This window comes from Oryctolagus cuniculus, chromosome X (genome assembly GCF_964237555.1).
Source record: "Oryctolagus cuniculus chromosome X, mOryCun1.1, whole genome shotgun sequence".
In the NCBI taxonomy this organism is placed as follows: Eukaryota; Metazoa; Chordata; class Mammalia; order Lagomorpha; family Leporidae; genus Oryctolagus; species Oryctolagus cuniculus.
In genome coordinates, this window is record NC_091453.1 from 10,038,900 (window position 1) to 10,057,212 (window position 18,313).

Sequence of the window (18,313 nt, forward strand, 5' to 3'; positions counted from 1 at the left end):
GATGGGGATTGGCCGGAGGAAATGGGGGCTTCCTGTCCACTGCTCCCTGCCTCGGCACTTCTGGCCAGCTCTGCGACAACACTCGCTCTTGCCCTGAGAAGGTCAGCTTCAAGGCAAAGCAAGTGGCTTAGGAACCATCCTACTTTGTTTTCTCTTCCTCGAATTCTATATGAGTTCTGTTACTAGAAACAAAAACTTGCTCTCCTAAATTTTCCACATGGGCCTCCAAGGAGTTAAGCAACAAAAATCATTTTCCACTTTCTCTGGCTTCAAGCCTGATTCCCAGATGCGATCCAACACTAACCGCCATCCAAATGCCTGCTGGCGAGATGGTCATTATGTACGCTGGCATGCAGTACTGAGGCGGTCTTGGGCAATGTTATTATGGCATTATGTTGTCATTACACCAGGCCATGTTTCCTGCACATCTCGCAGATGCTTATCCACCAGGAGAGTGTTAGCTGACAAGCACAACAAGCCTGGACAAAAGAAATAATAGCGGTAACCCGAGGAACTTCTCAAAGAATATATAGCTAAGCTTTGAGAATATTCAGTCAGTTCAAGTCAAATGTCAGGCAGCAGTTCTACCTTTTCCTGTTCTGCCTTTGACCTCTCTGTGCTCTCTTGTCCTGTCCAGCCCAATGTCACTTAATGTTAAAACATGTCAAATTAAAACATGAAACACTGGAAGAAATTCTTATAACCCATTAGTCCTACAGCCCTCTCCCTACCATCCTGTCTCAGAGGGACTGAAATACTCAAGGAGTCATGTAAGTACTCTGTTTGCTAAAACTGCTAAGAAGGGGTCCCTTGAGATGAGAGGAAAGAGTTACGCCATGGTCACAGACACCCTGGTCTCAGCCAGAGCAGATGGAATTCTGGGAAAATGTTCCCAGCAAAGTGCAGTGAAGAAGCAAGGAGAAAGCTTCTGAGGGAAGAAGAATCTAGGTGGTGGTGGTGTGTGGTTTACATTCCAGTCTGTGTTTTAAGAGGTTTCCAAGCAGGTTTTAATTAACCACCAGCAGAAACTTGCTAAACAAGTTTTGCAATCCAGGTTATTGTGTTGGTATTTTTCCGGGTTTATTGTCCTAGGTTTCAATTTCATGAAGTTTATTATTCTTTCTAATGACAACTCAATGGGAAAAAAGCCGAGTGTACCTTTTAAAACCTAGGTATTTCCTGCTAGTGACTTGCAGGAAAGAATGGTATCTCCAGAAGATTTGGACCCAATGAGTAAAAGAGAATTTATAGTTGATGTTCACAAATACTAAAAAAAAAGCACATGTATTTTTCAAAAGAATATGTCTGTCTTAAAACAAAATATACACAAATGGTTTGTTCAGAAGATAATTATTTGAGATTTATGTTTTAGAACAATCCCTTAGCTTTTGTATGTTCCCAGTCTCTACGGGACAAATTGAGAACAGTTTGTTTCTTTCTAGTCTACTCTATTACATCTTGCGTTTTAGAGATTTTTTAAGGAGCACTGCATGATCTTTCTGGAACAACAACCACTGAATAAAAACACTCTGGGGGCCATTGCTGTGGCACAGGTTAAGTTGCCGCTTGAGATGCCAGCAAGCCATGTTGGAGTGCCTCGGATGGAGGCCCACCTCCACTTCTGATCCAGCTTCCTGATAATGCACACCCTGGGAGGCAGCAGGTGATGGCACAAGTACTTAGATTCCTGCCACCCACATGGGAGACCAGGATGGACTTCCTGACTCCTGGCTTTGGCATGGTCCAGCCATGGCTGTTTCAGGCATGTGGGGAATAAACCAGTATATGAAAGATATTTCTCGCTCTGTGTCTCTCTCTCTCTCCCTCCCTCCTTCTCTGACACTCTACCTTTCAAATAAATAAATAAATCTGGCCGGCGCCGCGGCTCACTAGGCTAATCCTCCGCCTTGCGGCGCCGGCACACCGGGTTCTAGTCCCGGTCGGGGCGCCGGATTCTGTCCCGGTTGCCCCTCTTCCAGGCCAGCCCTCTGCTGTGGCCAGGGAGTGCAGTGGAGGATGGCCCAGGTGCTTGGGCCCTGCACCCCATGGGAGACCAGGAAAAGCACCTGGCTCCTGGCTCCTGCCATCGGATCAGCGCGGTGCGCCGGCTGCAGCACGCCGGCTGCGGCGGCCATTGGAGGGTGAACCAACGGCAAAAGGAAGACCTTTCTCTCTGTCTCTCTCTCTCACTGTCCACTCTGCCTGTCAAAAAAAAAAAAAATAAAAAAATAAATAAATAAATCTTTTTTAATAAAATCACTCTGTTCTCATAAGAAGAGCCAGTGAGGGCTTCGGATCGGCGCAGCTCCGGCCATTGCGGCCAACTGGGGAGTGAACCATCGGATGGAAGACCTCCCTCTCCCTCTTCTCTCTCTGTGTAACTCTGACTTTCAAATAAATAAATAAATAATTTTTTAAAAAAAGAGCCAATGAGAAGAGTGGGCTAGAGGGCACAGGAACAAAAAGCTGTGATGCCTTCTCTCACATGTCATATGGGTCACAACCCCATACCAAAAGACAGGTTAAGAACAAAAAAGCACAACAAATTTATTTAATCGAAGTTTTATATGATACAGGAGCCTTCAGAAGTGAAGACCCAAAGACCCAAGGGAAACGATTTTTATGCTTAGGTTGGATGAGGCATGGACAAACACAGGGCAATGGGACTAGGCAAAGGACATGAGCAAATGGAAACGGACTGAACCAGGAAACCCAGCAAGGACTGGCTGCTCAGATTCTGATTGGCCTCCCTGCGTCCCATTCCTTCTGCCCACGTATAGGGAAAGACCCTTCTGGAGAGAGGGTCTTGTGATTTCCCATGAGACAGGGAGGTCAGGGCATTTCTTTATAGTCGCCTCTTACAGGAAAAGGCAGGGGACAGTCAGGGCAGTATTTCTAGGTTTTATGACTGGCTTTCGCGGAGAGGGATTCTAGTGTCTGTGACCAGCTTGGGGGCTGAGGCATTCTGGTTTCTATGGGCTGCCTTAGGCGAGGGAGAAGAGCAGGAGAGAGCAGGGCAGGAGAGGGTCAGAGAGGGGTTTCGCTTCTGAGGCCCTTCCAGCGTCCTTCAGTTCCGAGTCCTCAGCGCGTCAAAGTGCCGTACTTGGGGGTATCATTCCCTGAGCTGCAACGGGGGCATCAGAGATGCAGGCCACTGCTGCAGAAGCCTCCATCGCATGGCCCGCACAATAACCACTTGACATGAGCTCTGATAAGTCACTCTCTAGAGTTATGTATACAGGTCCAAGCTCTGTCCAGAGCACACAGGACTCACCCAGTTTAGGGCCATAAACCAGGCCACAGTTGCCACTTGAGCTATATAAGACTTTTCCAGAGAACTAAGTCTTTAAGGACGTGGGTTCCGAACCTTAACTCCCAGATTTAGTCTTTTTGGAAGTGAACTGCCCAAAAAGGCTCCTGAGGTTAACAGAGCACACGTGGTTCCCTTTGCCCATCTCCCCTTCCGTAACTGCCCTTCTCCCACTTCTCTGAAGAAAGGTATCACTATCACGACCAGTGTTGTGGGGCAGAGAGCTAAGCCACTGCCCGCAACACCGGCATCCCACATGACCGTCAGTTGAGTCCCAGCTACTCCACTTCTCATCCAGCTCCCTGTCAATGTGCCTGGGAAAGCAGTGGAAGATGGCCAAACACTTGGTCCCCTAACACCCAGGTGGGAGATCCAAATGGAATTCCAGGCTCCTGGCTTTGGCCTGGCCCAGCCCCGGCTATTATGGCCATTTGGAGAGTGAACCAGTGGATGGAAGATATTTTCTCTCTCTCTCTCTCTCTCTCTCTCTCTCCTTCTAACTCTGCCTTTCAAATAAATAAATATTTAAAAAAAAAGAGAAAGGGGTGTAACTGTCATCCAGCCCGAATCTCAGCAGAGCGTACTACTCCAAGGTGTAAAAACCTCTGTGCATTAAGCTACACAAGACTTGGGGAATGTGCAGCTCATGAAGGAAGATACCCTGAGGAGTAAGCAAGCTTCTCAGATAACATAGGAGAACGAGAACACTTCAAGGGGCGTATGGAAAATGTGGATTATGAAATGACTATGTGTGCATTGCAATTTTTTGCACCAAAATAAACATCTTTTACCTCCAATTTTCCCTGCATTTTCTAAAGAACCCTCACATCGATTTCAAACAGCAGAAAGAAAGGCTCTTGAGCAAGCCAAGCCAAAGAGGGGTCTCTTGCTGGAGATACAAGGGTTACAGAGCGTCAGCAGCCCCTCAGATGGGAGGAAGCCGAAAAGTACCAGAAAGATTACTTAAGCATTTTATCAGGATTGCTGATTACCCTCCCCAAAGAGGCTGCAAATTACACGACAAAGAAGTTCCATCCCACACTAAGTTCGGGACACTTTTCTTTTTTCAAGACCTAAAAAAAAGTAGAGCTTTGGTTAAACAAAACACAACGAAACAACAAAACATGGCGGGCAGGTATTTGGTGCAACAGACAAGACGCTGCTTAGGACACTTGCATACCACATCAGGGAAGCTCACGGAAATGTGTATTATGAAAAAAATTCATGGAGCTCAAACTTTTTGGACCAAAATCAATTTATATTTTAATTTCATTTTTCCATAAACGTTTTGAAGTATCGCCACATAAATATGTACAGTATACCAGCAATCATACTCTTTGCAACTATTTAACCTGTGATTTTACAAATAGAAGCTGTCTATTTGAAATACAAGAGGGAGGGGCAAGCATCTGGCCCAGCAGTTAAGGCTCCAGATGAGATGCCTGCATCCCACATCAGAATGCCCTCAATTCCAGCTTTCTGCTAATGTGCACCCGCCCTGCGAGGCACAGCAGGTGATCGCTCAAGGGCTAGAAACTGCGACCCATGTGGGAGACCTGGAATGAGCTCCCAACTCCCAGCTTTGGCCCGGTCCAGGTGGGCCCCAGGTCAGTCTTGGCCACTGTGGGCATTTGGGGGTGAGCAGTGGATAGAACTCCCCATATCTCTCTTTCTATCTCTCTGTATCTCTTCCTCTTGAATTAAAAAAAAAAACTAAGATAGACACATCAGATAGCCTGTCCTTCAATCGTTCTTTATTAAATATAATTTCTTGGCACAGCACCATTCTTCTTTGAAGATCTCCAGCCCCCTGCACGTAATTAACTCCTACTCTTCCTCAGCTCTCGGCTTAATGACACTTTCTGCACTTCTAAGCAAAGTGCTCATTTTCTACAGAGGGAAAAAGGAAGACAGAAGGTAAAAAAAAAATAGTCTTTATTCATGAAGCTTAGACCTTTTATGTAATTCTAAAGAAAACTATTTTCAAGCACTTGTATCTACACTTCATTGGCTCAAATGTGTCACATGGCAACCCTTAGTTGTAAAGAAGTCTGGGAATTCTAGGATTTTACATTCTAGTTCCTCCAGGAGACAAAGTCATGGGTGGACAGTAAGCAAAGTGATTAAGTATACACTGCAAGAATGGCAAGCTGTAATTGCAAAAGTAATTCAGAAGACTGTGAGGCAAATCAAATAAATGGTTAAGAAAATAGTTATTTAAAAACCTGAACAGGAGGCCGGTGCTGTGGTGTGGTGAGTAAAGCTGCCGCCTGCAGTGCTGGCATCCCATATGGGTGCTAGTTCGAGATCCGGCTGCTCCACTTCCAATCCAGCTCTCTGCTATGGCCTGGGAAAGCAGTAGAAGGAGGCTCAAGTCCTTGGGCCCCTGTACCCTCATGGGAGACCTGAAGGATGCTCCTGGCTCTTGGCTTTGGATCGGCCCAGCTCCAGCCATTGGCAGTCATCTGGGGAGTGAACCAGCGATGGAAGACCTCTCTCTCTCTCTCTCTCTCTCTCTCTCTCTAACTCTGACTTTCTAATAAATAAATCTTTATGAAAAAAAAAAAAAACAACATGAGCCAGTGTTGTGGCATAGCAGGTAAAACCGCTGCCTGTGATGCTGGCACCCATATGGGCACCAGTTCATTTCCCAGCTGCTCCATTTCCATTCCGGCTGCCTGCTAATGGCCTGGGAAGAAGATGGCCCAAGTGTTTAGGTCTCTGCCAACCATGGGGGAGACAGAAGAAGCTCCTGGCTCCTGGCTTTGGTCTGGCCCAGCCCCGGCCATTGTGGTCATCTGGGGAGTGAACCAGTAGATAGAAGATCTCTCTCTCTCTCTCTCTCTCTCTCTCTCTCCAACTCTGTCTCTTCATCTCTCTCTCTCTCTGTAACTTTGACTTTCAAATAAATAAATCTTAAAAAAAAATAAAACCCTATAAAAGTTTGACATTGTGTAAACTTAATGAACTTTCTGATTGGGGTAGAGAAGAAACAGTTCATCAGAGAAAAGAAGACTCTCAAAAAACAGAAAGTAGTATGCATGACCTGACATAATCTCATCCTTAAAGTTTTCCAGTGACTTCTCTCCCCACTTCCCACTTCAGCTGACCTATTCCAAAGTGTCAAATGATGGTGACATGCGTATTTTCTTTTCTTTGTTAATGATTTATTTATTTGAAAGGCAAAGTTACAGAGAGGCAGAGAGAGAGAGAGAGAGAGAGAGAGAGGTCTTCCATCTGCTCGTTCACTCCCCAAATGGCTGCAATGGCCAGAGCTGGGCCAATCTGAAACCAGCATCCAGGAGCTTATTCTGGGTCTCCCATGCAGGTACAGGGATCCAAGGACTTAGGCCATCTTCTACTGCTTTCCCAGGCCATAGCAGAAAGCTGGATCAGAAGTGGAACAAGCAGGACTCGAACCAGCACCCATATGGGATGCTGGCACTGCAAGCGGCAGCTTTACCTGCTACATCACAGTGCTGGCCCCAAATAAATAAATCTTAAAAATAAATATTTTGAGGGCCGGCGCTTTGGCGCAGTAGGTTAATCCTCTGTCTGTGGCACCGGCATCCCATATGGGCGCCGGTTCTAGTCCCGGCTGCTCCTCTTTCCGTCCAGCTCTCTGCTGTGGCCTGGGAAAGCAGTAGAAGATGGCCCAAGTCCTTGGGCCCCTGCACCCATGTGGGAGACAGGAGGAAGCTCCTGGCTCCTGGCTCCTGGCTTTGGACTAGTGTAGCTCCAGCCATTGTGGCCATCTGGAGAGTGAACCAGCAGATGGTAGACCGACCTCTCTCTCTCTCTCTGCCTCTGCCTATCTGTAACTCTGACTTTCAAATAAATAAATAAATCCTTAAAAAGTAAATATTTTTTATTTATTATTTGAGAGACAGAGGAAGGGAAATAGGGAAAGAGAGATCTCCTAACTGCTGTTTCATCTCTCATTCTCCAAATGCCCACAATGGCCAGGGTTAGGGTTAGGCCAAGACTGGAATCAGGAACCAGGAACCAGGAACCAGGAATCAGGAATGCAATCCAGGTGCCCCCATGTGTGTGGAATTACTGCTTCCTTTCGGTGTGTGCACTGACGGGGCACTGGAGCCAGGAACTGAACCCAGCCACTCCCATAAAGGACAGGGGCATCCTAACTACTAACGCAAGCCTAGTTCTTAAAACACATTTTATTTTTTAAAAAGATTTTATTATTTATTTGAAAGGCAGAATTAGAGAGAGATAGAGATCTTCCAACCTCTGGTTCACTCCCCAGATGGACACAACATCCAGGGCTGGGCAAGGCCAAAGCCAGGAACCAGGAACTTCTTCTGGGTCTCCCACATGGGTGGCAAGGGGCCCAAGGACTTGACTGATTTTCTGCTGCTTTGTCCAAACCACTAGCAGGGAGCTGAATAGGAAGTAAAGCAGCCAGGACATGAGCCAGCGCCTATACAAGATGCTGGCATCACAGGTGGTGGCTTTAAGATACATTTTAAATGTAGACTCCTTAAAACAACAGAACTAGAACTGTCATATGATCCAGAAATCCCACTAGTGGATATATACCTAAAAGACATGATATCATTATAGTAAAGAGATACCTTCACCACCATTTTTATCATAGCACTATTCACAATAGTCAAAACATGGAATCAACCAAGATCCCATCAATGGATTATTAGATAAAGCAGATGTACTATAGATACACTATGGCATAGTATTCAGCCATAAAAAATAATGAAATCCTTTCATTTGAAGCAAAGTATATGAAACTGGAGGTCATTTTATTAAGTGAAATAAGCCAGACACAGAAGGGCAAATACCACACACTCTCCCTCCTGTGTAGAATCTAAAGGCTCAACCTGAACACCGAATAGTCATTACTAGAAGCTGGAAGGCATACGGGGAGTAAAGGGAAGTTGGAAAATGGGTACCAAATCAGAGTTAAATAGTGATCCATATACACTGTATGCATATACTGAAGTATTGCACTGAAATCTATAAATATGTGTAATTATTAACAAAAACTTGTTCAATGTTTTAAAAAAATTTTTAAAAGAAGAAAATTGTGAATAACACCATTGTATGACCTCATCTACAAAGCACTTCAACTTTAAAAAGTGATTTAATTCAGAAAGTACTTACACACGAATGTTCGATTGATTACACTTAAGTCACTTTTCTTGTGGTGACTCAGCATGATTTCTTCATCAAATGAGGTATTTTGTCTGCTTTGCTTACCCCTGGCAGTTTCATTTCCTGTTAAGGAAACAGTATCTTCAGAAATCAGATAAATCTTTGCCTGCACTATGTTAGTACTGGAAATAAAGGCGATAAAACACACACCTGTATTTGGGAAACAGTGTAACACAAAGGTGCTTCAAACAATGTGTGGTACGTGGAACTAAAAGACATTTCTCTTGGGAGAAAAATGTTTTAAATCCATGCAGTTTTTTTTAAAGATTTTTTCCACAAACTTTTTGAAGGCCTGTTGTGTTTTCAGGATAATTTAAAAGTATGGAGGAGGATTATTTGTGGGACTGGTGCTGTGGCATGGTGGGATAAGCTGCCACCTGCAGCGCCAGCATTCCATATGGGCACCAATTCGAGTCCCGGCTGCTCCACTTTAATCCAGCTCCCCTGCTAGTGCACCTGGGAAAGCAGCAGAAGATGGCCCAAGTGCTTGGGCTCCTGCACCCAAGTGGGAGAGCTGGAAGAAGCTCCTGGATCCTGGCTTCGGCCTGGCCCAACCCTGACAGTCGCAGCTATTTGGGGAGTGAACCAGCGGGTAGAAGATCCTCTCTCCTGCTCTCTCTCTCTTTGTCTCTCTCTCTTTCTCCTTCTTCCTCTCCTCTGTCACTCTGTCAAATAAATCTTTTAAAAGGGGGGGGATTATTGTGACTGAAAAAATAATTTAATATGAATATTTATGTACGAAGACCTCTTTTTGAGGTCTCCCCAGGGTGCACATTAGCAGGGAGTGGGGACTGGAACCCAGGCACTTCAGTATGGGATATAGGCATCACAAGTGGCATTTTAACCACTGCACCAAACACCTGCCCGACCACCTGTACCCTCAGGCTGAAGTTTTGAGTAGCTTCTGGGATTACAGCTCCAATCTTTCCAGTACACACTGCATAAAACATGTTTTTAGGAAAAAATTTTTATTATTGGTGTTTGGTTTCTTGAAAAAGTCCAAAAAAAGACATGGTGAAAAGTCTAAGGGACAAGGAAGATGAGGAGAAAGAGAAACACTTTCAAACAGAAGCACGTGATTTGCAAGCAAGTCAAGGGAAGACAAGGGGAAAGAGAGGGCAAAGCAGTTATGAGAAATCAGGGAGGAAATGCACTGAGCCGCGGGCGGACGCTACGAGCAACACACTGCACGTTTGGAAACTGTCTACGTAGGGCTGAGTCTGACAACAGACAATGCAGAATCCTGTAAACAGTGCAGGGGAACTACCTAGGGTTCCTTGGTTTCTGGTTGGGTTTTTTTGTTGTTGCTGTTATTGTTAATGGAACAATTCGGATTTTAAATTTTCTGCCTGAAAAGCCAATAAACAGAAATCCACATACCATAGCCTGCAGTGGCTAAGGCCTTTGCCCAGTCCACACTCTCAATTCCCTTCTTTCATTCATGTACAGAACTCCTCCTGTCTGCATTGGATGTCCTGCTAGGATGACCCATCCTGAGGCTTTGGCTCTAAGACCCCTCCTCGCAGGAGCTGGCTCAGGGCTGAGTGGCCTGGGTACGCCAGCATTGCACAATGGTCCACAGGCTGGAGGCTGGAGCCCCGGCTTGTTGGCTGCCATCTCCCTTGCCTTGAGGGGTGCACCTGCTGCAAATGGCAGCTGAAGGGTAGCCAACTAAGCCACTCCATGATATGCCACTTTGACATAAAGAATTGCCTGGAGCTAAAGGCATTTCACAAACAACAGATGCAAGAAGGGCGTTCTAATTCCCCTTTTCTTCCTGAAAATAGGAGGGGAGAACTCTAATGTCAAAGATGCCTCCCTGGACCGGGAGCAAAGAAACATTCTCCAGGGGGAGTCACAGCGGAAAGAAGTCTGAATGACCAAACCTGGTTAAAATAAGAAATCTTCCTGCAGCCTCCGTACTTGTCCGTATTTGTCTCTGCTCAACCTAATTCGAAAGCCTGTGGGTTTTGTCACGTTTTCGAGTCTGAATTTCCTTATGAGGGCTCCCAAGTCACATAAAACTGATATTCAATTTGTATGCTTCTCTCCTGCTCATCTGTTTTATGGAATTGAGGGGGACTGTAAGAGGGGAGAGTTTTGACCCCCTACACAGCCATGATCCTCTGTGAATCAGAGCCAAAGTATACTGATACTGGCACAGCGGTTCGTGGTGTTTCACTTTCTGGGAATTCCTGCTCCGTTCTGCGTCCTTGAACTTCCAGGCCACAGAGGTCAGTCCTGCTCAGAACCATGGCCCCTACTTCAAGATCACCCTACACTATTACATTATTGAATAGACCCCTGGAGGCTCGCTTTTCCACCCCCTCCATCGGGTTCTACACTGCTTGCTAGCAGGTCACGTGGTGTTCTGTGCTGCCTCCTGTCTTGCACAGCACAAGACTGGCATGAAAACAGGGTACCAGGTAAGATGGGAACAATTTGATTCTTTTTAAAAATTTTTTTGGAAGATACGGGCCAGCACTGTGGCATAGTGGGTAAAGCTGCCACCTTCAGTGCCAGCATCCCCCATGTGGGCGCCAGTTGGAGTCCCGGCTGCTCCACTTCCCATCCAGCTCTCTGCTATGGCCTGGGAAAGCAGTAGAAGATGGCCCCTATTTTATTTATTTAAAAGACAGAGTTACAGAGAGACAGGGACACACACACGATAGAGAATCTCCCATCTGCTGGTTCACTCCCCAAATGGCTGCAACACTCAGGGCTGGGCCAGACTGGAACCAGGAGCCAGGAGCTTCCTCTGAGCCTCCCATGAGGGTGCAAAGGCCCAAGCCTGCGGGCAAACCTCCACTGCCCTCCCAGGCATCTGGATCGGAAGTTGAGCGGCTGGGACTCAAATGACCGTTACCCATATGCTTTACCTGGTACGCCACAGCACTAGCCCCCCCCCCCCAAATTTGATTCTTTTCTCATGATACAAAGAAAACCAGAATGTTTTTCTAATACATAATCACATAGGTGGCTACTTAAGGAGCAACATTTACTGTGCATAGTCTACATTATAGCATTTAATCTGCATAACCCTCAAGTAAGGTGGATGTTCAAGTTTATGACCTTGAAATTTTGAACTGGGTTGTAAATTGAGATCAAGTATCTTTGACTCCAAATTCTGCATGGGAAAATCACTGCCCACACCTCTTCTTCACCTCGCCCACCAAGCAACCAACCAATTTTCACTCTGTTACTGTACATAGAGTCCCGGGGTAGAGGACATTCAAGGACAAGGTCTTACATGCTAAATAAACTGGGATAAATTCCCCAGCCAAATATGTGATTCAGCATAGGAAAAACTAAAACTTGCTACAGACAAAACCAAGCCAACCTTAATAATCATGCCTATGAAGGAGAGGCCTCCATTAGGGAGTAGGAGGTGGGAAGACAAGCCAGTTGTTGAATTAGAACCTTCCAGAACCACAGCTGCAGCCCTTAACAGGAGAGCTGACCTGGGCCTTTCATTTGCTTTGATTTCATTATGTGTTTAATTCTAAAGTTGCAAATAACAGGAAATGAACCACAGTGTTAGCCAGTTAACATCAAAGGCAGAAAGAGAGCAGGAGGCTGACTATTAAAAGAATTATAAGTGCAAACATTCCAGTGAGTCATGGGCATTCAATACTCACTAGAACCACTAGAAGCAAAATTGCATGAGAGGGGCCAGTGTTGTAGCGTAGTGGATAAAACCATCCCCTGTGATGGGTGTGAGTTCACGTCCCAGCTGCTTCACTTCTGATCCAGCTCCTTGCTAATGCACCTAGGAAAGCAGTGGAAGATGACCCAAGTATTTGGCCATCTAGGGAATGAACCAGCGGGTGGAAGACCCCCCTACCTCTCTCTCTCTCTTTCTCTGTGTGTGTGTGTGTGTGTGTCTGTCTGTCTGTCTCTGTAACTCCAGGCTATTGCTGGCATTTGAGGAATGAACCAGAAGATGGAAGATACCTCTATGTTTCCCTCTCTGCCTCCCTCTCTTTCCCTCTCTCTATCCATCTCTTCCCCCTCTGACTCTGTCTTTCAAATAAATAAATCATTTTTTAAAAAAAGAAGATAAATTTTGAGGAGTCTTATATCAAAACGAAAGATTCACTACTGGGACTTTGCTGTAACCTTATTTGTAATTATAGCTTGATATAAATTCTGCTCCACCCTTTCTTTCTCATTGCCAAAAACATTTTTTTTTTACTATGGGCCTTAATCTGCAAATAGATTAAAATGTATCTATTTCTTGGTTAAAATTGAAGGAGGAAAATAGTATAGAGGTTCCAAAAAAAAAAAAACACCTAAAAATAGGGGCAGGCATCTGGAGCGGTGAATGAAGAATGCCCACATCCCACATCCCATATCTCAGTGCCTGGCTCAAGTCCCAGCTCCTCTGCTTCTGGGCCATCCAGCTTCCTGGTAATGCGCACCCTAAGAGGCAGAAAGTAACGACCCAAATACTTAGGTTCCTTCTATCCACCTGGGAGACCCAGATAGAGTTCCAGGCTCTTGCCTTTCGCTTGGTCCAGCCTAGCTCTTGTGGGAATCTGAGAAGTGAAGGGAACCAGCATTTGTCAGTTGTGTGTATGTGTGTGTGCATGTGTGTGTCCTTGCCTTTCAAATAAGGTGAAAACAAACATTACAACTAGAAATCCCACATGCTCTAGAAATCCCACTGCTGTGTATATACCGAAAGAACTGGGTCTCAAAGAAGCACTTGCACACTCACATTCAGTCACAACAGCCAAGAGGTGGAAGCAACCCAAGGGCCTGTGACTGGATGAATGGATAAACAAGGTGTGATCGACCCATACAATGGAATAGTGTTCTGCCTTGCAAGGGAAGAAGTTCCTGTCATATGCTGCAACATGGATGAAACTTAAGGACATTATGCTAAGCGGAATAAGCCAGTCCCAGAAAGACAAACACTGTCTGAGGTATGTAGAGCAGTCAAACTTAGAGACAGAAAGGAGCAGTAGCTGCCAGGGTCTGCGGGAAGGGGAAAATGGGGAAGTTGTGAATGGGCACAGAGTTCCAGTTTCACAAGATGGAAAGTTCTGGAGATCCGTTTCACAGCGATGTATATATGGTTACACACGATGTACACTGAACTGTACAACACGTATGGATGGCAAATTTGATGTTCTATGTGTTTTTCCCCCAATACAAAAGCAAATCTTGGTTTCAAATATCAGAAACAGAATCTGGGTCACTTAAAGGGAGAAAATTTTGGAAGCTTATCTGACTGCTCATGGAATTTTCTGGGGAGGCGGAAGACTCAAATTATGACACCCCAGCTTTGAGGACAAGAAAGGCTGGGAATCGTGAAATGGAGTGTTCCCTGGGAGTTTGGGAGGTCTGTGTATTCCCTGGACCGGGAAGCATCCAGCAATAAATCATAGCTTTGCACGTATCATGAACAAAATCAAAAACAAAAACCGAAAGGAGGAAGCCTGAGCTAAGAGCCAAAGGGAAGTGAAAGGGTTTCGGCAGCAGGTGCAGGCCATTCTGAACCAGCGACAGGAAGAGTCTCGCAATGGCAGCCAGGGAAACAATGGAAGGCAGAGGACGCAACAGCACTCCTAAAAGCTGCTCCGTGGCGACGGTGACGTAAGCATTTTGATGGAAATCGGAGTCCTTCCTCATTGTATTTTCAAAAGGTCTCTCTGGTGGGAGCCAAAAACAAATCTGATTCATATTGATTTTTTTTTCCCCAAAATTACACAAAGGGAAGCAATGATGCCGACTGTGAGAAGCAAAGTGAAAATCAGGTCTCAGCCCAACCAGAACCAGCAATGGGAACAATAGACAATAACTGTGACTCGAGTCAAATCCATTTCTCAGCTGAACGCACTGCGCTGATGTTTCTCTCGCTCTATTCTTAGCACTACATCAACCTTTTTCCCTTCTGGGGCGACAGCTCCCTTCAGTGGGAAACAACAGACACTCACAGCGCCTTGCACACTTTCTGGCTCCCCAGGGTTGCTGAGAGCGTCAGGACCTCGCAGCTGTTGTCAGAGCACAAGAGGGTAGAGCCGAAGACAACGACCTTGCGTTCCTTTCTATGGGAACCTGACATTACAAATGACAGAAACCAACTCAAAGCAGCCTAAGCAAAAAAGGAAGGTGTTCAGTCCAAACCACTGGGAAACCGAGCTGGAGCTGCCTTAGGTCATGATTAGATGCAAAGGAAAACGGTCACCTCGGAGGAGAAGTAGGCTCGAACTTCTCACTGGCAAGACGGTTTCTTTAATCACGTGAACGGGGAGTCCTTGGAAGATCACAACAGCAGAAAGAAATCCACTGGGCAATGAACTGCTTAAGCTCAACAACTATGTCTTGGGGCCGGCGTGGTGACACAACGGGTTAAGCCGCTGCCTTCAGTGCCGGCATCCCATATGGATGCTAGTTCAAGTCCCGGCTGCTCCACTTCTGATCCAGCTCTCTGCTATGGCCTGGGAAAGCAGTAGAAGATGGCCCAAGTGCTTGGGCACCTGCACCCACATGGGAGACCTGGAAGAGGCTCCTGGCTCCTGGCTTCAGATTAGTGCAGCTCCGGCTGTTGTGACCAATTGGGGAGTGAACCATAGGATGGAAGACCTCTCTCTCTCTCTCTCTCTCTCTCTCTGTAGTTCTGACTTTCAAATAAATAAATAAATCTTAAAAAAAAAAAAACCTGTGTCTTACTCATCATCTCCAGTACTATGCTGTTTTTTAAAAAGATTTATTTTATTTATTTGAAAGAGTTACAGAGAGAGAGAGAGAGAGGTTTTTCATCCAATGGCTCACTCCCCAATTGGCCACAATAGCAGGAGCTACGCTGATCCGAAGCCAGGAGCCAGGAGCTTCTTCTGGGTCTCCCAGATGGGTGCAGGGGCCCAAGGACTTGGGCCATCTTCTACTGCTATCCCAGGCCACAGCAGAGAGCTGGATCAGGAGAGGAGCAGCTGGGACTAGAACCGGCGCCCATATGGGATGCCTGCGCTTCAGGCCAGGGCTTTAACCTGCTGCACCACAGCGCCGACCCCTATGCCTACTGTTTAATGACATTCAGTAAATGTTGAATGAACAGAATACATTTGATATATTTTTTGAAGATTTATATTTATTTGAAAGAGTTACACAGCCAGGGCTGGGCCAGGCCGAAGCCAGGAACTAGGAGCTTCTTCCAGGTCTTCCACATGGGTGCAGGGGCCCAAGGACATGGGCCATCCTCTACTGCTTTCCCAGGGCATAGCAGAGAGCTGGATCAGAAGTGGAGCAGCAGGGTCTTGAACTGGTGCCCATATGGGATGCCAGCACTGTAGGTGGTGGCTTTACCTGCAATGCCACAACACTGGCCCCCGTTTGATACCTTTATACACAACACGTTAAAATGAGCTCAGATTCTCTGTTTCTCCATGTGTCTGTCTGTTACTCTACCTCTCAGATAACTAACTACATAACAAAAGAGCTCCGAGCTTTGCACATGGTTGCTGCAGTACGACTGACTGCTCCATAAACTCTAAGGAATGTGTGGTTGAACGGACTGCATTCCCTAATGAGCATGCCACAGTGACTTTCAGGCTGTTGTGGCATATAGGCTCTCGTTGCCTACCAGAGAGCAACTCTCCAACTCTCCCTCAAAAGAATCTCAGCTTTTCCACTTGGCATATGCTTCCCAGGTGAAAGGCTACATTTGTTAGACCCTACTGTACATAGGTTAAGGTATAGTGAACGAGTAAGCTGAAGTGTTGGGTAGAACTTTTAGGAAGTCTTGGAAAGCAGGTGGCATGTTCTCTTTTCTCTTTTTGTTTCATTTTGCTGCTTGGAAATATGAAGTGATGACTGGAGCTCCAGCAGCCATTTCAGACCTTAAGGATGAGGCCCACACCCGAGGGACAGCAGATTGAAAAGCTAGAAGGAGCCTGGGTGCACTATCCATGGAGCTGTCATACTAGCTGTGGACTGCCTATTTTTTAACCACTTTTATTTGAGAAATAAACTTGTCTTGTTAGCCATTAATTTTAGGGTCTCTGTTAGCCACATCTGAACCCAATCCTGCTACAGCTGTGGTCTCAGAAAGTAGGGAGAGAGTTCTCAAAGGCCATAGTCTTCCTCTCTATCCCCTTCTGAAGCCACCAAACTCAGTCTAGGAAGAGTACCGGTCCTCTGCTTCCCAAAGTCACCCCAGCTTGAACTGCTTTCACGGTCATGTTCCCGTATACTTGCGAAGGTGCTCTAACTTGACAGTGGAACGTGGGAGTCAAGTGACTGGTCAAGGCCACATAGTGCAACGCAGGGCTGGGATAGGAACCCAGACCTTCTAGCTCCTGAGCCGGTCATCTTTCCTTCAAGGAACAGGCTAGGAACCTTTGGCTTCACTGCGCTTCAGGACAGGTGGCATCAAGTCCCGGGTTGCCATGAAGAGTGTGCAGGGTGACACCTGTGCCCTCAGAGCTTTGCTGAGTTGGAATGTGTTCACAGAGCCAAAGCTAAGAAGCCACGGAAGGGGGGAGGGCGGGGCAGGGATCACGGGCTGACCTTTCAACTCCACAGCTCCGGGCAGCACGTGATGGCAAAGCGAAGTGGTTAGGAACCGCTTATGGCTTCTCTGGCTTTCACGGAAGTCTCCCAAGGAGGAGATGCAAAACTTCCCAGAAGGCATCTCTACAACGTCTTCCGGTGCCATTTCTGATGTTGGTCTGAATGACAGCTTCTCGGTGATATTTAGAAATAACAGATCATAGAGGAATTGGGGGTTGTTTTTATGTGGTAAAACCCACCAAAAACATTTCCCATGTCCAACACTGTGCAATGTACACTTCGGTGGCATGAAGTGGTTTGGGGTTGGACACCCATCACCACCACTCATCTCCAGAACTTTTTCACCTGCCTTGAACGATGCCCCCTCCCTCTCTGCCCTCAGTGCCTGGAAACCTTTTACTTTTTGTCTCCACGAACTGGGCTGTTCTATGTAAGTAGAACCCTGCCCGGTTTATTTCATTGAGCATGTCTTCAAGGCTCACCCCTGCTGCAGCATACGGCAAAATCTCACTCCTTTTTAAGGCTGAATAATAGCCAGGGTACGTGTGTGTATACACACACTCATATGCAAATTGTTTTTCAGGAAAAAAACGCATACACACCCACGTGCATGCACGTTTGTTTATGTAAACAAAGCTCCTGAAGACATCCTGAACAGGGGGCGAATTCTGGATCTCTGACTCATCAGGAAGCAGCTCTTATCCTTGTCACCATCAGGGCCACTGATCAGAGGTGACAGTACAATGTGGGCCATTTGCCACGAGAGCCCAGGCGGCCTGGCAGCCAGAGGACAGTAGCTTGAATGCAAGCTGACACACGCCACGTCAGAACAGGGCAGAGGCGCCCGGAGCCTCCCCACAAGGCCTCACAATGAGTGCGCACAGGTGGCCTTTGACCAGACCTGTAAAAACAGCGAAGCCAGAGGTACCTGGACCAGTGACCCCAAAGGCAAGGCTGGAACTCACAGGGGAAGGGGGTGCCCCAGGTACTCCAGCTGCCTCACAAGTCAGCCCTGAACTTGAGGCATAAGCAGCCAGCCAGGTGTTACACCCATGATTCTGTGGCTCATCGGCTCCATCATGTACGGCAGGGACGGGCTCCCAGTGTCCCAGCTGGACCGCTTGGAGGCTGGGGGCCACACAGCTGCCGGAGGCCCCCTGAGTCACGTGCCTCTGGAGTAATGCTGGCTGCCACAGGGCACAGCCGATGGCTGGGTTCGCAGGGCAAGTGTGCTAGAGAGGCAAGCAGCAGGTCACGCCTAACCTCTGAAGCCACCCAGTGCTGCTCGTGCTCCATCTA

At 46.7% G+C, this 18,313-nt stretch overlaps 1 protein-coding gene across 1 annotated transcript in view; it reads right to left on the minus strand.

Annotated features, from left to right (window-relative positions):
* Positions 1 to 8,407: 8,407 nt before the first annotated feature.
* The window catches only part of APOO (apolipoprotein O), a 94,123-nt gene continuing 84,217 nt past the window's right edge, over positions 8,408 to 18,313 (minus strand). The window contains exon 8 of the mRNA XM_051827635.2: positions 8,408 to 8,560. Coding sequence (XP_051683595.1) covers positions 8,495 to 8,560 — 66 coding nt within the window. The 3' untranslated portion in view covers positions 8,408 to 8,494. The remainder of the gene's footprint in view (positions 8,561 to 18,313) is intronic.